Source organism: Chiroxiphia lanceolata, chromosome 1 (genome assembly GCF_009829145.1).
Source record: "Chiroxiphia lanceolata isolate bChiLan1 chromosome 1, bChiLan1.pri, whole genome shotgun sequence".
In the NCBI taxonomy this organism is placed as follows: Eukaryota; Metazoa; Chordata; class Aves; order Passeriformes; family Pipridae; genus Chiroxiphia; species Chiroxiphia lanceolata.
This window is the reverse complement of record NC_045637.1, coordinates 152768360-152792904: the sequence shown is the minus strand read 5'-3', so window position 1 is coordinate 152792904 and position 24545 is coordinate 152768360. Positions and strand designations below refer to the sequence as shown.

Sequence of the window (24545 nt, the reverse complement as noted above, 5' to 3'; positions counted from 1 at the left end):
GGGAAAAAGTTCTTTATGGAGCCTGCAGCTTGGTTTATGCCTGGATTGGGAAGATTTTGGTCATTATTGTCAACAGAATTCATAGAACCTAACTTCAAACCTCCATAATGACTGATTTTATAGGCAATGGAGAGAAATGGAAATAGGAAACGGACACTTGTCACACAACCTTCTCAACATAAGATGGACGCTAAAATAGGGCAAGTTGAAGTTCTGTAAGTACTTGTAAGTGTAGCTCAGTTCTAAGTACTGATTTTGATATATTGACTATAAACAGAGCTCAGAAAATTAACACCAATAAAGACCTCTCTACTTTTTAAGTCTGTATTTAAGTGGTTGATCCATTGTAATTAATGAACAAGCTTATAGTATCATAGGATCGTGGAATGGTTTGGATTGGAAGGGACCTTAAAGATCATCTTGTTCCACCACCTGCCATGGGAAGGGACACCTTCCACTAGCCCAGGTTGCTCCAACCTGGCCTTGGACACTTCCAGGGATGGAGCATCCACAGCTTCTCTGGGTAACCTGTGCCAGGGCCTCCCCACCCTCACAGGAAAGAATTTCTTCCCAATATCAAATCTAAATCCACTCTCCTTCAACTTAAAGCCATTCCCCCCTTTACAAAAACTTCTAAAAAGCACGTTGGTAAAGTCAGAGATGTTCAGCAGAGAGTTAAAGAGTGAACCAGTGCTTGGAAAACAGAGATCAGAGAAACAATTTTTCTTGAGTTTGCCTGAGAAAGAGCAAAGTTTGATCACAGTTTGGGTCCTGAGGGTTGCACAGGTGGCTTGGTCAGATAGAGACTCTAAGATAAGCACAGACCTCGTGTCTGTTACCACATGGTTCCTAAATTCTCCCTTGAAATTCTTGCCAGTTCCTACCATCTCTGATGTGAGGTTTGTAGAAGACACTTCATACAGTGTCACATGGAAAAATCAGCAGTGCAAAAAAAGCATCTAAGACCAAAGACAGATGTATTCTGGCAGATAAAAGGTATATATCCTGGATTAAAAAGCAACCACAGAGGAAACAGTCTTCCCTTCCTACTCTAGGAATTCATTAGCTTGAGTTCATTCCCAGTCCTGTTGCTCTTGTGCACCAGTGAGGGAGACACAGCACACAGACACGGGCACACAGTGAAGTAATGTCTTCCCAGTGGTGCCAAGGGAAATAACAGCAGATAATTCAAAGGCTCTGAAAGAACAAGAAGCTGATGAGACACTCAATAAAAACGTGAAACTGAAAAAAAAACCAAAAACTTGCTCCATCATCTTTGTGGGATGGAAACATAATTCAAAACCTCTCCTTGCATTACCACATCATCTCCTAACCACCATCTCCTACCCCCTTGGTGCCCTTCCCTGTTGATTTACAGGGTAACTTCCTGAGAGGATTCCTCTTAACAAACATAAGGCATTGAATAGCTTCAGATCCTTATTTCATTTAAATTCCTTGTTGTGTCTGTGAACGTTACTGCCCTTCCAGGTTTTTCAGAGGAAGGACAGGAGGAGTGGGATTAGACAACAGGGGCTATAAATTAAAGATTATTTTGACAGTGAGTCACGAACCACAAAATCACCAAGGACTCGTCAGCACTTCTCTTTCATTCAAATTCTTGTGCTGAGTTCACTGTTGTCATATCTTGGCTCACTCCAATTTACTACATTTTAAACTCTATGAACAGAGGCACAAACCTACAGATCACTCAGGGAACTCCCTCACCATTTGAGACAGGGAGAAGTCTGGGATAGCTGGTTCCAACAGTGGAAAGCAAGACAGGTGACAGGTTGGGAAAAGTCTATCTCACCAATCTACAGCTGGAGATTCCACATTTCATCAGCAGGGCTCTTTCCATCGTGGGATTTCTCTGAGTGGCAAGTTCCTGGCTGTGATCCTGTGAACCCCATGGACAGTATCAGATCACAGATCAAGCCAGACAAGTGTGTCTGGCCCTTGGGGTGACAACTAGGAGAGGGACAATCCCATCAGGAAACAGAAGACAGTCAGGAGATTCTCTCATCAGTGCATCCATGTGGGGAGTGTGAATTTGGAGGCTGCTGAGCACCCATCTCTATTTTGAGGTCAATGACTGCAAAACTTGCTCACCCAAGCCTAAGTAGATCCACTACACGGATGACATGAAGAATTCACCTACACATCAAAACATACCATGGTAAAAACCACAACCCAGATTCTTGGGGTAATCCAGACCTCCAGCATGACCTAGTCAGTATGACAGAGCCAGATGCTCAAGGTGGGATTTGTCTCATCAAATGCTGACCCCTACAGTGGGATTATTTAGAGCTGAGATGGTCATCTTTACTTCCCTGTATGTCCAGAGAGCACAAAGGGCATCATCTAACCTACATTGAGAGGGAAATTATTTATGTCTCAGGCTCTACATACTGGATATCCAGAGCAATTAAGTGAGGAAGGTGACTTGTTTATTTGCAGTGTAGATGTATTTACAGGTATCAACATTTAATTAGATAAATCCCGTGCTGAATGCACATAACCCAGGAAACTGTCATTAACATCTGAGTGACTCCTGTGTCATTCTTTCCCAGCCCCAGGCTTGGGAACAGGTCAGAAGAGTCTGGATGGAAAAAGTAAAAATGAAAAGGGTGAATGTGGATCAGCAGTGAGATTTATCAGTTCTGATCTGGCAGAAAGCACCTTGAGGGCTGGTGACAGTTAGAGGAGGGTCCAGCATGAAATGAGGCAGTTCTACACTAGAACAGGGATAAAAACTCAAACAAAGGAGATTGGAAACACTGATGTAAGAAATAGCCTGGCTCCACTGCCTGGAGATGTTTACTGCAAAGTAATCACTCCTCTCTTTCCTTTCTTGTCTGCCTTTGGATTTCATTATTTCCCTTTATCAGTTTACTTCCTTCTCCAGAGTGAAGGAGTCAGATTCTGGGTCCTGCTGAGATTTCATTTCCTTCAAATTCTCTCTTGCATTCAGGCTGTAGGGGATGGCTGAACAGGAATGAACACACACGGTCAGCACACACCCCTCATTCCTGTTCATATAAATTCCTAAAAAATTTAAAGTGTTTTAAGAGGAAGAAGACATCAGAAAACTAATGGAAAAAAAAAATAAAGCAAACAGAAAATCTCAAGGCAATCACTGTCTTTGAAACATTATAAGTACAGCAGAGGAGGAGAGAAAACAGTGGTGTGAGGAATAAAACAGTAAAGAGAAGAACTTCTGGGCATGAGAGGTAGAGTGGGAGGGAAAGGGGAACACACAGACTGTTCATGTCCTAGATCCAAGTTTTATATGTGACCATCTGACTTATTGTCACCTGCCCCAGAAGAACACGGAGTGACCTTGCTTACAGAGGTCACTTGGTGCATTGCTTTTGTCACAGTAACTTGACCACGTTCCCAAGTCTCTAAGATTCCCTAAAAACTCACAACCCCATTTTGTACCCTGCAACTCCTCTGAGGAGAAAGAAATTCTCAAAAAAATGTATATGTTGAATTGTTCTATGGAAATTTTCATGCAGGAATAATCAGGAAAGGGAAGAAACAGTTGTGTTCTTCTCCTTCCTCTTAAATAAACAGAAGTTTACTCACCAGTCAGGAAGAATTTCTTTCCTTTTTTCAGCTATTTCTGACAAGCAAGAGAGTTATTTTGTATGTTTTTCTCTCTTTGGAGGAAACAAGCTAATAACATATTTCTTCTCTACCTGCCATCCTTAGTAAATCTTAGTGCTACAGCTGAATAGCACACACACACACAAAAATGTCATGCAATTTTCACTTCTCCCAAGAGAAAAACAGGTTGTCTGCAGCAGGAGAAAACCAAGGGGAATCAACATACTGCACTTATGACTGCTTAGTTTATGGAGGGTTACAACATCTTCAGGGTGCTTTGGAGTGAAAATACTCTCCAAAAAATACAAACAGTAAGAAGGTGGTAGAGCTTTTGCTTTAACTATGGACATAAGGCTTTTTTGGGAATGAGGGTGATGGGATCTGGCTTGAAATAAGTGTCATGTAATGAAAAGTGAGTCTAGAGGTCAGGACTTAAAGGAAGTAGAGTGGAATGCTGTAGTCCCAGAGGTAAAATGAAATATATTCAAGATATGTTTACAACAATTGAAACAAAAAAATATTAAAAAGTAGAGAAAAAGGGTAATAAGCAGGATCCATGGAATGAAACAATTTTCAGACAAGAAATACCTCCAAGTTCTTCACTGGGAGATTAATGACTATGAGGGGATATGGCTTCTTTATCCAAAGCCACAGAAACTGTGGAACTCGTTGCCACAGGATGTGGTGAACAACTAAAAGATGCTCAATGAGCCTGGGAAAAAAATCTGCCCAGTGATTCAGTCTGCAAATACTAGGGGAACAGGATAAAGAGCAGCTGGGTTCTGCTCTGAGGGACAGCTTGAAAGGATCCAGTCCCTGCCTTCCTGAGTGGGTGATACAATTTAATCACATTGAGATGCAAAAGCCTTTCCAATGGCTCTGGACTTCCTCTATCTCTGAGCTGTGCTCTTTGAATTTGGAACAGGCAGGGGGAGGAGCTGGGTCTCAATAGTCCACCAGCTGTCAGGGTTATTCTGGATTTGAGGGATAAAGACTAAACTGGCTGGTGAAATGGCTTCTTTTCACTTGGGGAAACTTATGAATTCCTGAATCCAAATAATAGTTGTTGCATAAGCACAAGGAGCAGGGCTCATGGTCAGCTTCTGACATCATTCTGGGGGTAGGGGATGGGAAACAGGGTTTTTTTCTCCTTTTGTCCTTGCTTTTACCACTTCTGGACCCGGAAAGCTTTGGGAAGCTCTGCTGTAGAGCACAAAAGGTGTCTCAAAACCACCTCCCTGGGGGTGAAATGAAGTGCCTGAGGTACATGCTTTCCTCAGCTCCACCAAAATTTCCTCATTTGCCCAAAGCTGGGAAGCACAACAAGAATCAGTTTATATATGAGATGAATAAGAGGACTCTGATAGAAACATTCCTTGGAATGGTTTGCTTCAGAGGACACTCTGGTAACACAGATATCTGCATCCCACCCTCTTTTACTTCTGGGCTAAAATATGTGCCCAGGAAAACGGAGGAGAAAACCCCCCTCTTTTATCAGGCACAATGTGTTTTTATCTGCTCTTCTCTGCTGTTTTATCAATTCCAGTCACAGCAGAAGCAGCTTGGACAGGACTCAGAAAATGGACCCTGATTTCCAATTAGTTTCTTTGTCATTCTTTGCCCTTCTCTCCTTGGTGCTGGGCACAGGCAGCTCCTGCTGCAGTCAGTAGGAAATAAGGCAGGATATCAAACTATAAATTTCTTCTTTGCTGGCTGCCTCAGTTTCTTATCTCAGCAGCAGCACAAGTATCCTTCATCAAGATTACAGCCATCACAACCTTAATCCCTGTAAAGGTCTTCAGATCATGTGAGAGATGCACAAATTATTACTGAGCTGATGAGGGGAAAAGAGCTGCTACAGAGCAGACAGATGATGCTTTTAGTCTTATGTCCAGTTCCCAGGAACTGCTGTCACCTAACCCTGCAGAAGTTCATCCAGGTACACTGCTTCTTTTTAATTTTCTTTTTTTTTTTTGGAGGGGATTAATGACCGAAGGTAAAGAAACAAATTCCTGACCTCTGTAATAACCACGAATGGTTCTGGTACATCCCCATTGATCGAATTTTTGTCCTTCTGATGTTCCTCTAAGCTCATTCAGCAGCAGTGATGCACCTCTTACCATCGAGTGTTTGCTGAAAACCCCTCCAGGCGTCACAGGAAATGTTTAAAAAACCATCAGTTCAAGGGCCATGGTCTGAAACTCACCCGGAGAAGAGTCATTGAAAGGGTTCAGGGCAGCTGCCCTCCGGATCTTCTCCAGACAAGTCTCTTGCTCCTTTTTAATGATGCAGTTGGAGTGGGTTGCTGTAACCTGAAATACGGGAGAAAACGTGAATAAAGGACAGATAAAAAAAATTAAAATAGTGAATTTATCAGGAAGCATTTTAAGGTCCTGTTGCAAAAAAAAAAAGTAAACAACAAAGGAAAAAAGAAATAAAAAGACCATTAGAGGCTGAGAGAAAATGAAAACAAACTTTGTTTTCTTTCCTTTTTTTGTTTCTTTTCTTTTACTCTTCTTTTTTTCTTCTTGTAGTATATTCAAGGCCAAACTAAGGAATTAAAATTCTCATAAATTATTTGGGGGTTTTATATTGTTGTCCCTGTCAAGGTAATTTCTAACTGCTTTGCTTTATTTTACTGAATTCCTTCTTCATATAAAGTTAGAACAAGGGTATCTCTAAATAGGGAAATCACTTAAAGAGGAATCAGAAATCAATTTAGGCTCAGTTTGATCTTCCACCTGTTTCTTATGAGTCTTTGCACAGTCCATTAACCCCATTCCGGATTCTAAACTAAACTAAAAGCTGTTTCTCTCAGACTTTCACCCTGTTTATTCCCTATTTTTCCTTCTTCATTTACTCCCAGAGCACACAAAGTAAATTCTTTTGCCTAAAGAGAATGCAATGCCAATTAAACCAAGATGACTAGATCCAAATATTTTTTCTCTTTTTGGTTGTTTTTTTATTTGTTTGTTTTTGTTTTCTATTTTCTATCTTGAAAGATCTAAGCCCACTATATTAAAAAAAAAAAAAAAAAAGAGGGGAGGAAAAAAAGAAAGGAAAAAAAGGTTCATTTATAAGAGGAACTTTGCAGCCAACAGAACGCAGGCAATCCCAAAGCAGCAACAAAACAAAGATGTGACCCATTTCCAGAAATCAATACAGGATTTCATTCCTACAGCAGACAGTGGCCAAGGAATATCAATCCAAGGGCAGCACACCCTCAGGTTTCATCAGATCACTTTGCAGTGGCACTGCTGGGGTTCAAATCACACCAAGTGCAAAACACCCTGAAAAGCAGCACAGTGGCTCCAAGTGGGAAAGGTCGTCCTGGGTCACTGGAGCAATTCTGCTCTTTCATCTTTCCTGTTCCATTTCCTTCACTCTGGATGATGGAGAAATCCAGAGGGAGTGGAGTGTACCTGGCAGGGGATCCCTTTTCCCCTTACCTGCTAAGTAGGAACAAGCAAGCAGGAGGTATAAGACCAGAATTCAATGTGCTGTGGTTTGGTTTGGACCCTCATGTGCACAGTTCAGCTTTTTTTCCCCTTACATCCAAGTGGAGGGAAAGGAGTGAACACTTTGGGTCACTGATGCACCAAAGTGCCACCACACTCTCAATGCACACTTGGAGCAAATCCCAGGGCAAGTGCAATCCCTTCAGGAGTTATAGGGGCTTATAAGAAAGAGAGAAACTTTTACACAGGCAGACAAGAAAACCAGGGTTCTGCTGTTAGTGCTGCTTCACTCTCCACAGCTGCTCAGGTCTGAAGGGGGTGTCCAGGGGTTGTCTCAATACATAAATATGGCAGTTTCTATACAGCTCACCAGGTACAGATTAGAAAAGCTGTCATTTAGTAATACTATTTTTATTATTGTTAATAGTAATAATAACACATTGTCTACGCAAGCAGGATGTGACTAAACAGAAGGAAATATTTCTTCACACACTTATTGTTAATTTGCAGAACTCTTTTCAGCTTGAAATTGTGTGTGTTAAATATCACAAGAATTACATATATGGATATATTCATGCAAAGTCCATCATATGACAGAAGTTAGTGAGACACTAGAACAGGTTGCCCAGAGGAGCTGTGAATTCCCCATCCTGGAAGTGTTCAAGGCCAGGTTTGATGGGGCTTGAAGCAAACTGGTCTAGTGGAAGGTGTCCCTGCCCATGGCAGGGGGTGGCAGTAGATGGTCTTTAAGGTCCCTTCCAACCCAAACCATTCTGGGATTCTATGAATTTCTGAAAGAATACCAAGAAAACCACCATGCCCACATCCTAAGGGATAATCAGAGACATCTGAAAAGGTTTAAATTCAATCTGTAGTGAAAAGACAAAAGAACGTGATTTATCCTCTCTATTCTTGGCATCTCCTTTACCAGAGGTATATCAAAGCCAGGATTTGATTGATTCTGAAGACAGCCTAAGGTTAAAAGCTCAGATGTTACTGTTCTCCTTGCAGACAGGCACATCTGGTCAGATGGCTCTGACTGAACTGATTGCATTTAGTCCATTGTATCTAAGTTCTGGCTCAGGAGGCTCAAACTGGTGGGCACAGAGAGAGCACCAGAGCCACGCGATTCACCTGTCCCTGGAGCCTTCCTTAAGCTCTCACTGCTGCCAGAATGTTTTGATGTGACTTTCCATAATGATCTGTGTGTCATTTTGTACCACTTCATCAAAAATTTAAAAAGAGAATAATATTGGGGAACATAGAAACGGAGAGAGAAAGCAAAGAAGGGGAGGAAACATTAACCTCAGTGTCAGAGGAGAGAACAGGAGCTGCCTGTCAACTCTGCTAATGAGCTATTCCATACCTGAGAAAACACAAAAAGGTTTGGATTGTTAACAAGAAAAGGTTTCTCTGTGGAATGCAGAGGTGTTTTAATGCTCTTTCTCCTGAAAGGATCCCTGGGTTTGATGTTTCTCCATTGACTGTGCACTGGTAGAGCCTTTAATCTGTCAAGTCAGTCTGCAACAACTGAACAGCAGAGCCCAGTTCAAATGGAAGTGGAAGCTTGAACTCCAGGGCCTCCTCATTTCGTTTCTTTTGCCTGAAGGACATTTGCAATTTCCTGTCTTCAGTAGAGACAGTGTGGTTTCAGTGTCCCAGAAGACATCAGTGATATGAGCAGTTAAAGAGTATTTTGACACATGCTAGAAAAATCAAGAAACCAAGCGGATGGTGCGTGAAATTCACGTTTTTGAAAAAATTACTGCTCTCCATGGAGTGAAAGATTTTGACTCACATCAGTTTAGAAAAGGCCTTTATTTGTTTAGATACAAAGAAAGCAAAAATAATCAATGTCTGTTTAGTTCTTAGAGAATACAAAAAGACAAGAGCTGGGACACTACAGATATACAACAAATTCAGAGCTTTCATTTTTCTTCCGTTGCTTTTATTAAGGTGGCCACTAAAAAAATAAACTGGCATGTGCTGTGTGTAAGTTGTAGTACTTAACTCTTCACTGTTCCCTTGACATTATGGTAATGTTAATAACAATCATGTTAAATTACAATCTATATATTACATTGACTTTATTACACTCTCAAGGTTCTGCTTTATTGTGATCTGTTCCATTAAGAAACTCATTGTTAGGACATAAACCCGAGCAGAGAAGCAGGTGAACACATCTGTGCTGCTTCCAGACCTGCCCTGGTTATATGTGTAAACCAGATCACCAGATTTTAGGATCATGTGTTTCAGTAAAGCATCGATCAGTTATATGGATGGTCCAGGAAAGGAACCATGTGGGAGGAACTGTGCAGATCAGAAGAGACCCATACACTTCCCTGCTCATGGAAATAAATACATGTTGCCACTTCATTCATGCTGGAAACTTAAAGAAGCTTTCTCTCGTTTTGTTTCCAGTGTTTCAAACTTAGCAAAGAGGGAGAGAATATTCCATGTAGTGCATCCAAAGAGCACAAAGCCAGGCTGTGAGCTGACAGCACAGACAGCAGGGCTGGACCACATTAGGAAGATGCTTCCTAAGCATTTGCACAAAGGAAGAAGGAATAGGAATTAAAACTGAACACCCTGTAGCTGCCCTCACATATGACATTAACATCCAGCTAAATCCAAAGTGGGCAGGACAGAAATCTAAGACAATTGTCCAGACTCTTTGAAGTGCCTTAGGGTATCTCACTTGACCTCCAGTTGCTGCCTCTTGCATGAGCCTTCATGTTTGCCCTTGTCAGGATGTTTTGGGTGCTGTAGGGTATCAGACATAAATGCAGACACTTAAGTTTCACCACCTGGATCATTTGTTCAGGGATATGAAGTGGTACAAGCCTTCTCAGTGACAAACCAGGATGATCTCTATGAATGGGATGTTATCCCTGTGCCACAGCCACAGCCACTGATTCACAGCCTTGTGAAAGGAGAGGTGGTTGTGTGGCTGGAAGGACGTGGGAAATTTTTAACACACCAAAGCTGGGCATTTAAAGAGGTCTCAGTGTTATCAAAATGAATAATCCTGTGAGCCAACAGCGCAGGACAATCCAACCAAGAAACCTGAACCGTCTTTGACAACATTCAGTTATTCAAGAAATACTGATTTGCTCGTTTTATCCTCAATAAGAATATTCACGACTACTATAAAACATGATTTCTCTACACAGGTTAATTCAGTGGATCTAGAGAAGTGAGAAAAGTCAGCAGTACTCTTGAGAAACTCCAGGATCAGAAAACATGCTTTAAAATCATAGTAATGATGTGATAGTGAACAGGGCATTCACTTGGCATTTTCATTTCTACAAAGACCAAATCAAATGCAGCAATTTAGGTTGTTCTTTCCTCTTCTGTATTTCTGTGTTAAGTCTGTAAAATGTTGATTTTTTTTTTTTTTGGCAAAGTGAATGGGAGTATTTCTCTCCATTCAGGATATGTAATATCAGGCACCGTGAAAATGAGAGGGATAAAGAAGGAAAGATAAGAAATAACAACAAAACTTTGTTAAATCCTTCATGGAGGCTGGTTTACATCAACATAGAGTATGATTCACCTGTTGTCTAAGTGTTGTCTCTAAAGTAATGAGAGAAAGGAGTTTAACCCACTCTGTGTATTAGATCACTCACTGCAAGCTGAATTACACATTTTACTAATTCTATTATGGCTTTCACTTTTGAAAAGTTAGCTTAAAAAATGGTACATCATCCTGTGAGCACTGCCAAAAGAAGCTCACTTTGTCATGGTAACAGCAATACCAGATTTAATCCCTGTTCTTACCAAGCAATGATTCAACTGGTCAAACCAGGGCCAGGGCTCGCAAAATGTTGTGTTAAAAATAGAGGTGTTTGGGAAGGAGCTCTGATTATCTGGATTTTTTCAGAACTGATTTGCATCACTGCTAGGACCCACAGCACTGGCTTGGCAGCCAAACAAATTGTTGTCCTCAGAAAGGTCTTGGGTTGTCACTTGATTGCGTTTTTGTCTTCCTGTGTAAATGGCACCCAAACCACAGTAATTTCCAAACACTTCAGACTAAGTGAAAGGGTAAAGTGATTAGGAACTTATTCAAACCCAGGCACAGTTGTACAATCTGCTTCATGGTTTTGGATACCAAGCTTTAAGAAAATTTTGCAGGGGAAAAAACCCCACCAGCAGAACACACTGCCAAAAAAGGCATTGATCCCTTTGAAAGTGGCTGACACGAATTTAAGATATGGTTACCCACCAACGCTGATGGCTCCTGGAGAGGAGCAAGGCTCACTGCAGAATAAAAATAGCAGTAGAATAATCAACAGTTTCTTTTCCTCAGTGAATGCTTCTGAAGTGAATGCTGGACAAAAGATGTGTTACACAACGTGGGGTAAACCTCATGACAAAACCTGGTTTAGAGTTTGCCTTAAATGGCTTTTTGTAGTCATAGAGTCATTAAATGGTTTGGATTGGAAGGGAACTTAAAGATCAGCCAGTTCCACTTCCCTGCCATGAGCAGGGACATCTTCCATGTTCTCCTCTCCTACAGTCCCCAGAGGATTTTTGGGAAAGGTACACCTTTTTCACTCTTTAGGCAGTACTGATAGTACAGGAATGTCCTTTGTTTCAAGTAGACCTGAAAATCAACCTTCTACTGGAAAGAGGGTCAGAATGAAGGCTGCACAGCCTCTGTGCAACTCACTCCACTGCTCACCTGTCCTCAGGGTAAAAAAGGTTTCTTTTTAGTATGAACCTTACTTGTTTCAGCATATGCCCATAATCAGTTGTTCTCCTGCCACACACCATGATGAAAAGCCTGGCTCTTTCCTCCAAGTGATCTCCTTATAGATACTGTGAGGCTGCTACTACATTTCCCAAAGGTTTCCCCAGGTAAAAAAAGCCTAATTTCCTCACCTTCTCCTCACAGGACATCTCAGTGTCTGTCCCTTGAACTTGCTACAGTTGATTAACATATTTTATATATTGAGGAGCCTAAAACTGGATGTAATAGTCTAGAAGTAGTAGATTTAGATTAGATATTAGAAAGAAATTCTTGGCTGTGAGGGTGGGGAGGCCCTGGCACAGGTTGCCCAGAGGAGCTGTGGCTGCCCCAGCCCTGGAAGTGTCCAAGGCCAGGTTGGACGGGGCTTGGAGGAACCTGGGATGGTTGGAACTGGATGGTCTTTAAGGTCCCTTCCAACCCAAACCATTCCAGAATTCTGTGATTCTATAAGTGGTCCAGCACGTGCTGAGTAGGGAGGGGTAAACACTTCCCTGTATCTACTGACTATATCCTGATTAATGCAGTCCAGGGCACTGTTGGCCCTGTCTGCTTTCCTCAGGACCTGTGTAAAGTGTGCAGAGTCAAGGCTGCTAAGAATTCTTGAGTGATTTTCTACAATGAAAAGACATTTTCATGAGATTCACTGAGTGAAGGCTGAGGGAATCTGTGCTGAGGCAGGACCTCTCTCGCTGCGGGGACGTCAGGAAGCAGAGCAGCTTTTTTGGAGTTCTGCAGTCGTCGTGCTGCTGGGTGCCACATTCATTTGCAAAGCAGGGCCCTTGTTATTACTCGTTATTATTTGCCCATTTATACTTCATTACGTTTAAACAAAACCCTGAAGAGAAAAGGTCTCAGACAGGAAATTTGTTTTGTGCAGGCTCCCAGCGAGTTCAACAGAAACCCCATCTGAGTCACACTTGGAACAGAACCGCGTGGTGAACAGCTACAGGAGCCTGCAGAAACACTTATACACACACACACATATACCCTACCCAAGGGAGAAAGCTTTAATTAATCTACTAATTAAATTAAAAGCTATTTGCCCTCAACTATCACACACGTTCTCCCCTTTCTCTCCTCCCCGCCGGCGGCTCCAGCAAGTTCTTCGTGCTCCAGCTCTTACTCTAATATTCCCCAAAGGGGCTCTGGGAGTGGGGAGAACACTGAAGAATAGAGGCAAAAAGCTCATTACAACAGTGGTAATTGGGACTGCTTGAACTTATTCTCAATTTCCCTCCTCGTCCTTTCAGTGCTCAGAGACATTGGTTTAGATATTGTGCCAAAGTGGAGGAGAAAAAGAAAAAGACTCACAACTGAAAAAAACTCCACTCAAATCCCAAAGGAATCAAATCTTTGCTCAAAAGGCTGTGCCTAGAGTTGTTTTCTCAACAAACCCCTCTTTCTCCTTCCCATCTCTGGAGGGTTTTGTGACCATTTTGCTGTAAAAACTCGAGGAGAGGAATAAAGTATATATTGATGTAGGCATAGTTTTGTCACTGTTTCATAGCAAAGACTCAGAGAAAGGAATAAAGTACATATTCCCTAAGGAAAGGAGGGAGTTGAATGGTGTGTCAGAGCACTGACACAGTGAGAGGAGCCAGTGTGGAACTCAGCAGAGGGGAATAGGAAGGAAGGGAGGCAATGCAGGAAAACTTGCATTGATGAAAAATGATCCCATAGACAGAATAAAACCCACCACCACCAATAAAGTACCAGAGAAAGAGAAGAGTCATCTGAAGAGGCATTTGTGACCAGCTCTGGTTGTCCTTGGGCTGTGGACACTGCCTGGGAGGAGGAGGAAAGTACAGCAGTGGCTGGAAGGTGGTTACTGGCAGAGCCACAGGGCATGAGCTGCCTTGGTCCTCTGACATCCCAACTTGTGACTGCAAAGAGTAGGATATGGAGCTCTTTTTCCATGTATGTGCCACATTCCCAACCATTTAACAATGATACAAATACAAAATATGCTATCAAATGAAGCACTGATCAATTGAAGAATCATAGGATCATAGAATCCTGGAATGATTTGAGTTGGAGAGGACCTTAAAAAAACATCCTGTTCCAATCCCCTGCCACGGACCGGGACACCTTCCCCTAAACCAGGTTGCTCCAAACCTCATTCAACCTGGCCTTGAAAAATTCCAGTGATGGGACGACCACAGTGTTTCTGGACAATCTGTTCCAGGGCCTCACCACCCTCACAGGGAAGAATTTTTTCCTAATATTTGATCTAAACCTGCCCTCTGGCAGTTTGAAGCCACTCCCCCTTGTCCTGTCACTCCATGCCCTTGTCAAAAGCCCCTCCTCAGCTTTCTTTTAGGTCCCTTTAGATGTCATTCAATAATCCAGTTTAGGGGTAAGGAAAACTTTTTCCTTGCCTAAAGATGTCAGTGTGAAATATTTCACTGTTTTGGAATCAAAGTTTTGAAAGTGGATGGGATGAGGAGGAGGAGGACAAGGAGGAAGAGAAGGAGGAAGAAGAGGAGGGAGAGGAGGTTCGGAGAGGAGAAAAGAGAAAAAAGAGAGAAGAGAGAAGAGAGAAGAGAGAAGAGAGAAGAGAGAAGAGAGAAGAGAGAAGAGAGAAGAAGGAAGAAAGAAGAGAGAAGAGAGAAGAAAGAAGAGAGAAGAGAGAAGAAGGAAGAAAGAAGAGAGAAGAGAGAAGAGAGAAGAGAGAAGAGAAGAGAAGAGAAGAGAAGAGAAGAGAAGAGAAGAGAAGAGAAGAGAAGAGAAGAGAAGAGAAGAGAAGAGAAGAGAAGAGAAGAGAAGAGGAAATATAAGAAAATTTTCCTGTAGTATGTCAAAAGATATTGAAACAACTGAGTTTTCCACACAATAATAGATTCCACTTTTTTTCCAATATAAAGTTGTTAGCCAGTGTGATCCTTCAGACTGGGTTTATACCACAGAGAGTGATACTAATGTTGCCTTTATTAGGTGATCTAACTAAACAGAAGTTCCTATTTTTATGATTGTCTGCCTATGGATGGGCACCTTATCTCCCACTTTAGGATTGTATCAATGGGGTGTTGTCAAGAAGCATCAGCAGACAACTCCTCTCACAGCCAGTTAATATTTTGGACACTGGGTGTTGATCAGTATTTATGATTTAAATTGTCAGGGTGAAAAAAAATAGTGTGGAGAGAGACTTGCAGTGTCGGTGTTTGCTTCTTGCTGGAAACAAAAATGAGAGCCCAAGGTGACTTGTGTGGCTGTAGATATGGCACTGATAAATCCCAGCCTTATCCTACTTCTTGGAAATTCTTATCTGTGCCTTGTTTTTCTACCTTAAGCACCCCAGACAGGCCAGCAGGGGTATTGAGCTGTCACAGAGCCTGGGATTTAACTGTGGGTGATCAGAGTATTTAAATATCTGGCAATAACTCTTCAACAGAAATATTTAAATGTAGTTCTCAGCACACATAATCCCTGGTGATGCACAGTTATATCATGAGTGAATAACTAAGCTCTGGGATAAATCACTGCCAGAGGGGTGATGAGTACCACCAACAATTCCCTACACTGGTGTAGCAGAGGGTATTTGGTATGTTTGTAATTTATAGTAATTTAACCACATGTAATATTTCTGTCTTGGGCATTTGTAAGCTTAAAAATTGTACCTGTTTAACAGTGCTCTGAATATCACTGAAGATAAGAAGACACATCACCTGTTATATAATATTTGTCTCATAAAATTATTCAATTCCTTTATTAGTGTATATTGACAACTGCGACTTGCAGTGGCAGAATTATCTTTAACCCTATAACTTATAGTTATATTATTTATATTTATACATAAACTATATATATATATTGCATTTTCAGAACCTGAGAACATGCAGCTCTGAGCCAGGATCATGCCTTGTGATTTGAATGCAGCAGAAATGTGCCCCACTCAGGGACATGCAGTGAACAGGTGATGGAGAGCAATTTTGGACCTCAATTCCCCATCCCTGATATTTCAAAGGAACAATAAAAACACATAATTCTTAAAAAGATGCCATAAAAGAGAAGCACATACCCAGGCTCACAGTCAACAGGGAGCCATGTATTAGCCACAATAAAAATGAAACAGCAATAATTGGCATTTTCGTGGGAGCTCGAGAGAAAGGGGAAAGAAAATCACACCCAGTTCCATTCTTCAATCACAAGGATTGAGCTCCACAACATCTCAGATGAGGTGTGACATGTAGAGGGCTTTTCTTTTTACACACCAGAAAAAATCCAGACCCACCCACCTCAATCTGTTTTCTGCGGAGTCAAGAGCAGGAACTAAATGGAAGGAGACCAAAGAAAGGAATCAGCAAAGCTGGATGAAGCCTCAGGTCCACAGCACTGGGCAGGATATTCAGCCATAAATACCTATGAACAGTGGGCCAACCGTAGCCTTCTGACACCCTAGAGAATCTTCTCCATGAGAAACCAGCCCTGAACACTCCTGATTTTTAATTTTATTTTATTTTCACAGTGCTGTGGGATGTGATCCCCAAAAGTAGAGGGTTTGGAAGGGCAACACACTGTATAAAGAAGTTGGACTGGCACAGAACAACATACTTGAGAGCAGTTCCAGTTGCAGGTGTGGTTTGTGTTTTTTTTTTTACCTTTTCTAACATTTTATGTGTTAATACTATTATTTACTAGTTGTTGTACCAAGCAGATTCTGCCATTATAAACCAAAACCCAAAGTTTCATGAACCATGATATAAGAATGCAGATTATTACTTACTCCTGCAAAAAGTGGGTTTCCTATCCCTGCGTGTGACTCCCTTATCTAAATGTTTTACTTCATGTGGTGTGAGGATAGATAAGATATAGAGACTGCCTATGAAATAACCACAGGGTAGGAGGCAGGAGGGACCCAGCCTCCTCTCTGTGAGCAGCATAAAATGTGTGCAGTAATTAATTTATCACACATGCACTGCTCATGAGGCCTTCTTGGAACGTCCTCCCAGAGACCAAAGGACATGTCACGAACCTCAAGTGGGCTTCAAGAAGATCATAAATACAAAAGTGTTACAAAACAACTGCAAAATTACTAGAAAACAAACTGAAGCAACCAAACACAGAGCCAGATTGCACAAGGGATCTCAAATTCCTGTTTTACTCTTCTGTCACCGCAGGGGAGGATTTGATTTAAGGAGGGACAACACGCAGGGACAGAGATGGTCTTCTGCTTCCAACAGATCTCCCCCTTAAAGGGTGACTTCATTCCAAACAATCCAGCAGGACCTGGATGCATTTCAGACCCCGACAGATAAACCACAGGTCTCACTTTCAGAGTCTTGTCATGACCCAGATTCGGCTCCAGCATTTTCTACTCCACTGCTCTACAGAAATTTGCTCAGGTAAGGGATATATTACCAAACAAGGACAAATTCAGGATGCACTTCATTATCCTGATGGTACCACTCCTGTTGCTCTCAGCTCCCCCAAGATGCAGTAGGCACCTGAAGAGTTAAGCCAGTCACTTCAGCTGGCAGGTACAAGGGCATCCTTGGTGCAGAGCTGGTGGCCCAGGGGCTCTGTCCCAGGGTAACAGATACCTCAGCTGTGCTGTTTGCAGCTGGCTGCAAGGCACAGGTTTTGGATTCAGAATCTTCTGCATATTTAAACAGGGGACAATTTTTCTTTTTCAAGAAAAAAAGAAAAAAAAGAAACAAAGGCCTTAGAACCCAAACATGTGGTTAGAACTCTGTATTGCAGATCATAAGTCCTGGTTAATACATTCAAGCCTCTCTTCCCAAATTTAATGTGATGAATGTGTAGAAGTCCCAATTAAAGCATCCTGGAGAAATAAGTGAGTGTTCTGCTGGGATGTTTGTGCATTCCATTTTAATGGGGTCTTGTCTGTTGACTAAGAGAGCCTAATTTTAGGTATTTTGGCTTGAAAATGCTGGGTCCTACTTCATACTACATACTTCATACTACACTGGATCATAGATCACAGAATATTCTAAGTTGGGAGGGACTCAAAAGGATCACCCATTCCAGCTCCTGGCCCTGTACAGGACAGAGCCAAAAATCCCACCCTGTACCTGAGAGTGTTGTCCAAACACTTCTTAAACACTGGCAGACTTGGTACCATGACCACTTCCCTGGGAAACCCATTCCAGTGCCCAACCACCTTCTGGATGAGGAACCTTTTCCTAATATCCAACCACATCACAGCCTCACTGATACCTGGTTCTGAAATCTTCAGCCATCCTGGATTCCCACATGTCCCAATGTCTCCTGACACAGAGTTCACCCCAGCAGGAAACCCAAATTTTGCCTCTTTGTCAGTGGTGGCTGGTGAGAGTCACACAGTGAGTGCAACACAACCTCAGAAACCTGCCTTGCTTGGCATGATAACCATGAGTTCGTGCCCCTGTCTTTCCCTTGATGCTATTCCTAGTAAACCAAAGGCCTCAGAAGTTTGTTGCTCAGTTCCAGCTGAATTTTCCCACATGAATGCCTTCCCAGGACCTGAAGTGGCCAGGGTTTCTCAGTTATTAACCTTAACAGCCTTATTTTCACCTCCCTGCTCATATCCAGACATGAATTTCTCTTCTGCTGTTGTACTTTCCAGTTACAGACAGAAAAGCCAGTTCCGCCATGGACACTGGTTTTTACTTTTCAGGGAGTTTAGGTCCAAGCTGAGGGAGCTGGGGTTGTTTAGCCTGGAGAAGTGAAGGCTTCAAGGAGATCTCACTAATCTTAGGAAGTATTCCAGTGCCTAAAGGGGCTCCAAGAGAGCTGGAGAGGGACTTTGGACAAGAGCCTGGAGTGACAGGACAAAGGGGAATGGCTTCAAAGTGAAAGAGGGCAGGGTTAAACATTAGGAAGAAATTCTTGGTTGTGAGAGTGGTGAGGCTCTGGCACAGGTTGCCCAGAGAAGCTGTGGCTGCCCCATCCCTGGAAGTGTCCAAGACCAGGTTGGATGGGGCTTGGAGCAACCTGGGCTAGTGGAAGGTGTCCCTGCCCGTGGCAGGGGATGGGACTGGATGAGCTTTAAGGTCCCTTCCAACCCAAACCATTCCATGATTCTATGGTTTGTGATTATTGTTCATCTCAGAGCCATCCACATGCAATGGAATAAAACCATGCAAAATCCTCTCCACTTATTTCTGAATTGTAACATGTCAAAAAAAAAATATCATTTGAACCCTTGAAATAGTAACATTAAATTGCAGTAATGTTCTAATTTGGTTCAGGTTGAAGTTAATAGAAAGGAGGTGGTTTCATTTTCCTTGGAGAACAATAAGATCAGAAATGGGAGCAGCTATTTTGGCTGCTTTGATTTCCCTGCTATCAGAAGGAAACATTAACACATGTAAATACTGTGTGTATTATACAAGGTGAAGAGAGAAACAGAGAAGGGATTCCTCTGCCAGGAGAGCAAATTGCTGCCATACTTAAGCTAAACAAAGATTTGAAAGCAAAATTGGTGAAACCTCTTTTATGTTGTCCCTCATGGGTTGTGCTGGGTGATTCCAATATATGTTATCTGACATTTATGTGATCCTCAGGATTACTGTGTTCAGAATTTCCACATTACACCTTTGACAACAGATAAATATTACACATATTCACACATAAAAAACCCCTCAGAATAAAAATCAGTGGTCCAAAATGTAAAAAAAATTAGTAGTGAGAACACAATTTTTAGATTAAAGTCATTCATACACATCCCTGTCAAATCATTTTTTTTCCCCTGTACGTTGCATTAAACTGGATTTAATTCTTCCCCTTTTTTAACTGTGTTATTTTACGATGACTTCTGGCTTCTGCCAGCTTCTGCAGCTGTCGGGTGCTTGGCTTTTTTCCCAAATCCATGAACACAGCTGGAAGATTTCCACTTCCCATTGCTCAACAACCCCAAGCCTCCCTTTGGAAGCAGCGCCGTGTAGTGGGAGCCACCCTCAGTACAGGATGACCTGCCCTTCAAACACTGACTGTCACTCACAAGGTGTTATTTTGGATTTCGTTAGCAGAGATGTAGGAAAAATCCATGGATTCAAAGGGGAAAAGAAGTTGAATTTCCATCTTTGCGCCCCCTAATTAAATAGCTGCAGAATTAATGTTGTAAAGAGTGTGAAAACCAAAGGAAAATATCATTTCTGGTACCCATCTATGGTTTAAATTCACAGAAAAAATGCCTAAAATATTAAAATAAAGCTACCAAACTGTTGGATAAGTAGAACAAATAAACTGCTGTGAAGTACAGGAGGAATAATTACATCAGTGCAAAAGTGAAGGCATTCATCCGATGGAGATTTAGGTGTTAGAAATGTCCATGTTAGAAAATCAGGAGACACTGTGTCATTCCTGGGCCATCCCTATCTGTGCTTTTCCAGAACACCCAGGGGTGTCCTCAGTTGCTATAGCAGGTACTGTTCATGAACATGGATTTTATAGGTGTGAATAATTCAGAGACCAGGTCGTGTTCGAAGAAGTGTGAGAGAAAAGGCAGAAAAACAGAATGTTTGATCGTCAGTTCAGCACAATGAAGTGATGGCCTAAAGGCACCTTTCCCTCAGATCTCACTGATGAAATTTTGTATGGTTTGAGCTGCAAAATAGATGGAATATACCACCCAACATTTTTTTTTTCAGGTTAGCTGAAGGTACAAAGCTCCGAATGCCCGAAAGCCAAGTGTCCCACAGAGCTCCTTAACCCTGGGCAGATCTCCAGGCAGCTCAGCACCTGGTGCTTCTCCAAAAAAGAGGTAAACCCAGCTTCTCATATCTCACACATCTGCATTTCTAACCATCACTAACACCTGACCATCCTTAGCATTAAGTGGATTCATCTTTTCCACACCTTTTAGGGACAGGTCAGCGCAGTCTTTGACACAGACAGAACTGAGACACAAGAAGCTGCAGCTGCTCAAATTGAGCACTAAACAGGGTCAATAAGAACATTTCCCCCTCCAGCTTCCATGCCTCAGGTTACTGCTAGAACTGTGATTCAGTGATCCTGAATTGCCAGACATCTGGATTAGCTGTTAGATTAAAAAAAAAAAAAATAAATCTGCTGTGTTTTTCGAGCAGTAGCGTAACTCTTTAGCCATTGACCACATGGAGTAGTGTCTCCCAGATCACAGAATTCTAGAATGGTTTGGATTGGAAGGGACCCTAAAAACCAGCTCATTCCACCCCCTGCCATGGGCAGGGACACCTTCCACTAGCCCAGGTTGCTCCAAGCCCTGTCCTACCTGGCCTTGGACACTTCCAGGGATGGGGCAGCCACAGCTTCTCTGGGCAACCTGTGCCAGGGCCTCACCACTCTCACAGGGAAGAATTTCTTCCTAATATCTAATCCTAAACTGCCCTGTTTCAGTTTAAAGCCATTCCCTCTTTTCCTATCCCTACAAGCCCTTGTCCTAATATGAGCTCTGGTTTGGACATTCTGCTGTCTAACACAGCTTGAGATTTATGTTGAAGTTCTTATTTTTCTGTAGGGGATCAACAAAATCCCTTCATTTGCCTAAACATTCACACGAAACCGCTAGAAAATTAATTTGTCTGAGGATATGGACCTTCTGTCAAATTTAGCAGAAACCACCCACAGTATTCAGATTTTAGGGGGAGACAGATGACGTGGAGGAGTAGAAAAATAAACATATAGGCATAGATGTGATGCCTTAGGGTGTTAAAGGCCCTTCAGAGTGTTGCAATCCATTGCCACTAATACTGCCTGTCTGTACAAAATTCCATAGCTGCTCTGCAAATGGAGTGCACCTGGGAATGCTACAGCCACAGCCAGCTATGGGATGAATAGTGACTTCTTCAGTTTTGAGGTCAAACTTTTTAAACTGAAAATATTCGGTGAGAGTCAACAGTTATTTTAAATTAGCCTGCAGTTTGTTCACCTGGTGCTTCTTCATTAGTTCAGACATAAAATACAACATATGATGCAAAAAAGGTTTAGATTTCCCCCATCCATGTTGCTGGAAGAGGACCTAAAATGGACTGGCTTGCAGTGAAACAGCATGAGAATTTAATTTCTACTGCTGAGCAAACATGTCAAGTGTTTTGTTATGTTTTCTAAGTAATGGAGGAAATTATCATAAGTGGCTAACAGAGATCTAATAACTAAAACCAGCTCAGCCAGAGGGCAGCAGGAAAAAAAAAACCCACAAAACATTTTAATATCTGTGAGGAAGTAAAAACAACTTTATACCCTTGAGCTTTAGTGTATCTCTAATCTTATCCAAGATACATTTTGCATAAGTTATCCTGCAAACCAGAAAGCCGAAGTAAAGGTCCAAAATAGTTTTAAGATAAATGTTTGATGTGCTCAGATGGGGCTATCAGGGAAAAATAATGAAAAATAAATTAAAATCTCTGTACTTTGCCTTCCCAAAAATGCATATATCAGTAGCTCAAATTATTGACAAATTGTTTCAGGGGTCTTCAAACCAAATTGACAGCCTGCATTTAGCCTAAATGACCCCTGCATAAAACACTTTGGCCACAGATGTTGAGATGAAGAGAGACTGTGGGACCAAAATCACTTCAAAAGAGTGAGTACAAAGCAGCTGAAGTGTTTTCTTCTTATTTTCTAAAGCTCTCAGAGAATTAATAAGAATTTTGCACTCCAAAAGACGCCTACTGAGCAAGAAAAGAACATTGCAGAAATGTGTAATTGGGAAGTTCAGGAACAGTAAAAAACTTCATCACTTTGAAATCCTCAACAGAATTTTTCAGTGTGCAGATACAAAATATATTGGAACAGTGAGGTTGGACACTGAGCATGTATGAAATCACTAAATTCCCCAACGAAAATAAAATGTGCGTGGAAGGTGTTCATTGAGACTATTTTCACTCAAAAAGTTGATTATATTTACAATCTAAGCTGTATTGATACCAAAAATCTCCCATGAGCAGCTGTAATTTGTTCATTTTTTAAAAAGGGGGAGGAGTTATAAAGTGCTACTTTTCCATATTGTGTTTCGTTTGAAAAAAATATTTAGAAATCTTAGATTGTACAATAAAAAAGGGGGTTAAAATTGAGATTGGATTCTTTGTACTTGACTAGAAATAATAATTCTATAAAAAGTACTACAAAGTATTTTTTGCGTGTTATTCTGTGGGGAACACATTTTTCCTGTTTTCTTTAAAAAGGATCTTTTTTCCTTTTTTTTTTTTTTTTAAAGATCCTGAAGTATTTAATGGATGCATTTGTCATTTTTCTTAACTACAGACACGAAGATCCGTTGGCACCTGCTCTCACCCATAAAAGAACATATATTCAATACTGGATTTTAAAAATGTGTTCCAGGAAAGGCAGTAAACAGCATTCTTTGTGATAACCTTACAAACCACCCTCCAAAGATGAGTCACAAGATATTGAAAATTCAAGAGAATCAACTGGGCAAAAGTGACTTACTGTCATCAATTCATGATCCACATAACATTCACAGAATGCCCCATACAGATTAATAAACATGAGGTTACTAAAAGCTAAAGAAGTAAAAATCTAGTCTGATATAGTTTTTGAGGACATTGCAGCAAGGAGAGTGTTGGGGGATTTAGGATGGGTTAATCCAATATCTAGAAGTTCTTCCCCTTGACACTGAGTAGAGAAGAATCATGATTATATGATAATATAGGTAAATATATCAATCTGAGGCACTGGCACAGGTTGCCCAGAGAAACTGTGGGTTCTCCATCCCTGGAAGTGTTCAAGGCCCAGTTGGACAGGGCTTGGAGCAACCTGGGCTAGTGGAAGGTAAACCTGTTGGAACTGGAGGATCTTTAAGGTCCCTTCCAACCCAAACCATTCCATGATTCCACGGTTCTAACCCAAACATCCAGCATTTAGGTGGCTAAATACTGTCCTAAGTACCTTCCCTGACTTATTTAGGGCACAGCTCAGCTCCAACATGCACAGGAAAGAACAGAGGCACGTCCCATTCAGTCACATTCTCAGTTTAGGGTAAAACTTGCATTATATGGCATGGAATAAACATAGCGCAGAGATCATCATGTTTTAGCACAGAAGAGATTCTGTATCTCCAAAATCCACACTTCCAAGTCATTTCCACATTGAGAAAATAAATCTGAGAGGACTTTTCAGGATCTTGAGCACAGGCTACCCTGGAGTGAGGCGTTCACCCTTTACCCAGGGAGACAGGGAGGGGTTTGCTGGGTAGGGTTCTGTGCCCTTGGACACTGAAGCACTTTGGCTTTAGGGTTGAAAAATGCTTTTTAAAGGGCCTCAGAGGCTTTGATTAAATAACTGTGTGTCCACAGCTTTGGAAAAGAAGCCCTGGAAGCCACTTTAGGCACAGTATGCTCTGCCTTGGATCAACTTTCCAACTGCTGGATGGTTCATCTGGAGGGGTTTGTTGTGTGCAACCCTGGGGTAAATATTGACCCCATATCCTCCCCCAGCCAGGCTTTCAGCATTTGGATCCTCAGGAATGCCCCAGTTCTTGCCATAGGATGTACATTCCCTCTGAGAAGCAGTGGAGCTTTTTTGGGATTGGGAAAAACCCGTTTATTGCAGCTATGACGAGAGGGACAGGAGGCCACATAAAAGACCAAATCCCTTGTAGTGGAAGAGTGCTGTAGATGTGGGATTTTTAGATATTTTTCCCCTCTCTTCCTGCCTTTTTTTTTTCCCCATTTCCCCCTTCTTTGTATGTAGCTTTGGTTCTGCATCACAGTTATCTCTTCAAGCTGACTCCACAGGAAATCCTCTTGGGCTGCTGAGTCAGCAAACCCAAGGCAGAGCAG

At 41.8% G+C, this 24545-nt stretch overlaps 1 protein-coding gene across 9 annotated transcripts in view; it reads right to left on the bottom strand.

Annotated features, from left to right (window-relative positions):
* Positions 1-24545, bottom strand: part of ADCYAP1R1 (ADCYAP receptor type I) — a 149797-nt gene that overhangs the window by 86421 nt on the left and 38831 nt on the right. For all 9 annotated transcript variants that reach the window (XM_032683656.1, XM_032683675.1, XM_032683665.1 and 6 more), the window contains one exon: positions 5816-5921. In XM_032683656.1, coding sequence (XP_032539547.1) covers positions 5816-5921 — 106 coding nt within the window. The remainder of the gene's footprint in view (positions 1-5815; positions 5922-24545) is intronic.